This window comes from Leucopleurus acutus (assembly GCF_964270905.1).
Source record: "Leucopleurus acutus genome assembly, chromosome: 20".
In the NCBI taxonomy this organism is placed as follows: domain Eukaryota; kingdom Metazoa; phylum Chordata; class Mammalia; order Artiodactyla; family Delphinidae; genus Leucopleurus; species Leucopleurus acutus.
The window spans coordinates 52,279,603-52,284,960 of NC_139162.1; the positions used below are offsets into that span (position 1 = coordinate 52,279,603).

A 5,358-nucleotide genomic window follows, 5' to 3' on the forward strand; every position below is an offset into this window, starting at 1 on the left:
ATGCCTCAGTTTCCCCATCTGCAAAATGGGAATAGTAACCGAACCATCCTTAGATTGTTAGCACAATGCCAGGCACATGGCAATTGCTCTGTTAGATTTTGCTTTACAAGAATTTAAAAAACAATAAATTAGTATTCAGTTATAGACGTGCACTGATAAACGCAGCAGATACTAGCCCCATGTAGCTATTTATATTTAAATCGAATAAAATTAAAGTTAGGGCCTTTCTCACCTTCTGGGATGGCCCACACTCTGTCTGTGGAATATGTTTCTCTCTAAATAAATCCACTTCTTACCTAAAAAAAAAAAAAAAAAGTTAAAAATTCAGGTCCTCAGTCGCACGCACCCCACTTCCAGTGCCAGTGGCTACTGTGTTGGACAGCGCAGATACAGAACATTTCATCACAGCGGAAACTACTATTAGCGCTGTTACAATCAGCAGAAGGCCTTTTTATTTTTTTAATTTAATTTAATTTTTTCACGAAACCATTGTCTGGGGATGAAATGGCCCATAGAGGAAAACAACGTTCATTAAACTGCACAAAACTCGTGGGTAGTGCCCGCTCCTCACAAAGATGGCGACGCCGCAGAGCATGCATGCTCCTAAGACTTTCCGGTCTCCGGTCCTGCAAAAAGATGGCCGCCGCCACAGCCCGTTTAAACTCTGAGCGGACACAGCCACACTGTCCCCAAACCCCACGTGGTCCCACTCCCCGCAGAAACAAGGCCGCCTCCCGCCAACTCTCGCGATAACAAGGCTGGCCACTCTTTCCCAACGTGACCTAGCGCGTGGCGCGCAAAGATGGCCAAAGAGTCTCGCGAGACAGTGTCTGTCGCTTCCCGCCCCTCTGCCATGAACGTCATGGCAGCGTCCGTGCGGTCTCCGAATCGCGTGCTTGGGTAGGGCAGTCCGTCAATGAGAGTCTCGCCAAGGCTCCGCCTCAAATCGGGTTACCCTGCCCCTTTTTCGTCACTTCCTCTCTCGCTTCTGTGCAATCGATAAGCAAACCGGGACGCCGTCGCGGCTTTCCTTTTCTCAGGCGGCCGGGAAGATGGCGGACATTCAGGTTCGGGCTCGGGGCTGACGCAGACATAGCGGGGCCCGGGCTTCAGGGGCGTGTCCTGGAGAGCGGGAGTCCGCGCCCCAGTTTGGGGGTTAATTCTGGGCGACCTCGATTTCGCAGGGAAATTCGGGCAGAGGGCGCGTGTCTTGGCGTTAATCTCGATTGGCGCCTCCTAAATCTTAGGAACTCCGCATTTAGGGTGTCATTAAGGCTCGAGCTTTTTAGGAGTTATCTTTTTTAAAACCCAAGGTTTACAGAGTGTTTTTCTGGAGGACTTAGGCTGTAGGGTTAATCCTGTGAGAACTGAGTCCTAAGGGCTACTCCAGGGAGCCCATCGTTTTGGTATTTAATTTTGGAGCCACATGTAATTAATAAGGAGTGACTCCTGGGTGGGTATCTTTGTGTCTTGGAGAATAATTCTTGCTGAAGGGTGTCCAGGGTGTTAGAGGGATGATTCTGTATCTTTGGGTTTTAAGGGGTGATGCAGGCGGTGGAAGGTGCTTTAGACCGTAAATACCGACGTAACCCCGGGTTTAGAGTTGAGTCTGGGTTGGGGTAAATTTGGGTGAGTGCAGCGTTTGGGGAGTTAAATACTGCAGAGGATGAGATCTGGGGGGTTTGTGAAGCTTTCCAGACCAGGTTGCTGCCTGCTGCAAGCTTACCAGCTTCCACCTCATCCCTGTAGACTGAGCGTGCGTACCAAAAGCAGCCGACCATCTTTCAAAATAAGAAGAGGGTTCTGCTTGGAGAAACTGGCAAGGAGAAGCTCCCGCGATACTACAAGAACATTGGTTTGGGCTTCAAGACACCGAAGGAGGTATGGGGACCCTCAGAAGAAAGGAGGAGATCCCTGTTTCCCTGCATGTGTGCCCAAACTGAGTTGCCCTATCCGCATCTGAGTGGCTGTTGCTGGGGCTGCTGGGAAACGTAGTTTTGTGTCTACAGGGAGGCCACACCCCTGTTCTTTTCAGGAACTACCATTCAGGGCTCGCTAATCCTCCTTATCCCTTCAGGCCATCGAGGGCACCTACATTGACAAGAAATGCCCTTTTACTGGTAATGTCTCCATCCGAGGGCGAATCCTGTCTGGTAAGTGAGGACCTCTGGGGGCTTGGGTTCAGATTCCCGGGTCTGAGGGAGGAGGGGCTGGGGACGCTGAGACCCCGGGGTCCTGGGTGAGGAAGGGGTTGGCAGACTCCTGGTTATGGCGGGCACTGGCAGATGATGTCTGTTATTTTCACGATGGTCTTCAGATGCCCACCCCAGGCACTGCTGAGAAAGCAGTTGGCACAGCTGATGCCAGGAGCAGGGCTTCTTGGGAACCCTGCTCAGCGGCCCCCGATTCCCAGCATGCCCTGGGCTGCCCATGGCTCCCTTCCCTATGGGGCCTGACCCGGGATCTGCCCCTTCCCCTCAGGTGTGGTGACCAAAATGAAGATGCAGAGGACCATTGTCATCCGCCGAGACTACCTGCACTACATCCGAAAGTACAACCGCTTCGAGAAGCGCCACAAGAACATGTCTGTGCACCTTTCCCCCTGCTTCAGGTGAGCACGGTGGCCCCAGGTGGCCCCGCTGAGCTGCCCTCCCAGGCAGAGAGGAGGAGGTGGGCTGCACAAGAATGTGGGTGACTTGGGATGTGCCTTGGCCGTTAATAGGACGCCCTGGCCGCCGTGTGAAGGTAGTCAGCTGTTGGGGGCGGGGGCGGTTAGTGAGGGGACCCTGTATCACCATCTTTGGGAGCCTCCCGTTCTCTGCAAAATGGAGGTGCTAGTTGGAGGTCTTCTGTCCTGGAAGAGTAGGAGCATTCTCTGCATGGCATTGAGCTTGGCACCTTTCATAGTTATGGCTCAATAAATAACGACAGGGCGGCGTGCAGTGCAGATGGAACTGGAAATAGCAGCTTGGTTGGGGTTTGGAGGAGCCAAAGGTGACAGGTCTCCACCTGGAGACAGTCAGAAAGGCACCTTTAGGGCCTGCTTGGAGCAGAGTCCCTCTGACATGGTGCTGCTCACCCCCACAGGGACGTCCAGATTGGTGACATTGTCACAGTGGGCGAGTGCCGGCCCCTGAGCAAGACGGTGCGCTTCAACGTGCTCAAGGTCACCAAGGCTGCCGGCACCAAGAAGCAGTTCCAGAAGTTCTGAGACCAGACCCCTGCCCACTGCCCCAAACAAAATAAAAGTTATTTTCCCAGTCACGGGCCAGGTTCCATATCCACGCCCTTATCAGAGGGAGGGCGTGTCCCTGGGAATTAAGTGGGGTTGATGTGAAAGATGGGGCGGTTTTTCATCCTCTGGGGGCGTAAGGATGGGGACCAAATCCTGCTTCCTGCCCTCTCGTCTCTGGGTGAAGACAACCTGTAGCAAGATGCTGCCCCTCTCTGGTCTTTTGGTCCTCGTCAGCTTTTGGTGTCGGAGTACCTAATGCCTTCTACTTGGTGTTCAGCTCCCCCTGCAAGTCTCTGGGGAGGAAGTGAGTGAGGGTGGAGGTTCCTGGGTTCTCTAGACTCTGGGCCCTTTCTGGCCTCCGAGGGGACGGTAAGGAAGAAGTAGTGGCCCTCTGGGCTTTGCTGGGGGTCAGCATGTGTTGGGTGTGCTTGAGGAGTACACAGCTGCGCGGTTCGGAACTATGAGGATCTTGACTTCAACCTGGGACTGTACCCTGACAGGGAAGGAGTGGGGCAGGGAAGCAAGGCACCCGCCCTGCCGCATGCTCCACCGTCCCCTCCTAAGTGAACACCATGCCCATTTGCAGATAAGCAAACTCATCTGAGGGGGCAAGTTCTCTGCCTGGGGTCCCCCAAGGAGTAGCTGAGCTCCACGTGTCAGATTATGGACACTTTCTTTGCCTAAGAATGCAAGTAAGGAAATTAGCCTTTAAGATAAGTCGCTTAGTAAGGCCAGCCAGCAGTGCGGGGCTGCAGGCTGCTCAGAAATGGATAGGAAGTCCGTGGAGGTGGGACTGATCTGGGACAGACCAAGTGGGGTGGCCTTGGGTGAGGAGAGAAATTGGAGATGGGGAGAAAGGGGACAGAGCCAGGCAAATGAAGGGGAAGAGATTTCTGACAGGGCAGGACATGGTGACCTTGACTGTCAGGGAAAAAACCTGGGAGATGGAGAGAGCTTAACAGTTGGTAATGGCAGGAAGGCTTTCTGTCAGAAGCAGAGAAAAATGGGGAAAGGAAGAGGGAACTTGAGTGTCAGATACAGAGATCAGGAGAGAGATTTGGGACAGAGCCCTCAGCTGAACACTGAACAGGGACAGAAACCACAGCCCAGGGACAGACTCAGATTCCAGAGGCAGAGATGGGCCTGGAGAACATGACAAAGAGGCACGCGTGGGGTGGGTGGCAGGTGCGGACAGAATGAGAAACACCACAGAGAGGGACCCAGGGACTTGGGGATCTGAAGCAGAGACCCTCACCAGAGCCACAGCCGGGCAGAGATGGAGGCACAGGCAGAAGGGAGGTGCCGGAGTCGCCCCGCTGCCTTCACCCCTGGGGGCCTGGCGCTGCTGGGTCCCCAGGTCCCTGACCCCCATGCCTGTACCAGGGACTGAGGCACACACTGGTACAAGGGTTGGGAGACAGGGCCGTGAGGAGAGAGAAGCCGCCGCTGCTGCCTCCCAGGACTTGGCCTCTGGACCGGCCCGGGGGCTCCTTTTTACCCAGGCCCGGCGAGGGCGGGGGTTCCTGCCAGAGGAAGCGGGGGGCCGCGTCAAAGAGGGCAGGAAGGGGCAGGGACGGGTCAGAGGGGGGCACCGCCCTGAGGTTCAGCCTGCACGCCTGCCCCACCCAGTGCTGGAGGGATAGAGACCCTGAGGAGGGGGACTGGGACCCAGGGGCGGGGGGGGGCAGAGCTGCGGAGAGGGAACAGAGACCCAGCGGGGGATCTGAGGCCACTCCAGGAGCCCACACCCACAGGTGTTTCCGTTCGGGGTGGGGCCGCCGTGTTTACAAAAACAACAGCCCAGCTCCCCTGCTTCCTCCCCGCGCAGCGGGTTCCTGGGCGTCTCCTCGGCACCCCATCATCAGGCTACCTAGTGTCGGGTGACCCGTGTGCCTGGTGGGGACACCCGACAGGCTTCCTGGTGGGTCAGCTCACAAACTCCAAGGAGAAGGCTCCCCGGGCTGTACCAGTTCTCTGGCCTGATGAGTGGGAGAGGACTTTACCTGCCTTTCTTAAAGAACTGACAGCTAGAGATTCGACTCCTAGGCCCAGGTCACAGCCTCAGAGCTTCCCCTCTGCCTACCTGCCTGCCTCCATCCTCACTCTGCCTGCACCCCTGACTT

The 5,358-nt window shown here is 55.6% G+C and overlaps 1 protein-coding gene across 1 annotated transcript; it reads left to right on the plus strand.

The window, feature by feature from the left end:
- Positions 1 to 990: 990 nt before the first annotated feature.
- On the plus strand, positions 991 to 3,267 carry RPS11 (ribosomal protein S11). Its single transcript, XM_082862429.1, has 5 exons — positions 991 to 1,067; positions 1,750 to 1,881; positions 2,078 to 2,153; positions 2,482 to 2,611; positions 3,088 to 3,267. Exons 1-5 carry the CDS (start codon positions 1,053 to 1,055, stop codon positions 3,209 to 3,211), a joined length of 477 nt encoding a protein of 158 aa, XP_082718555.1. The 5' UTR covers positions 991 to 1,052; the 3' UTR covers positions 3,212 to 3,267.
- The last annotated feature ends 2,091 nt before the right edge of the window (positions 3,268 to 5,358 follow it).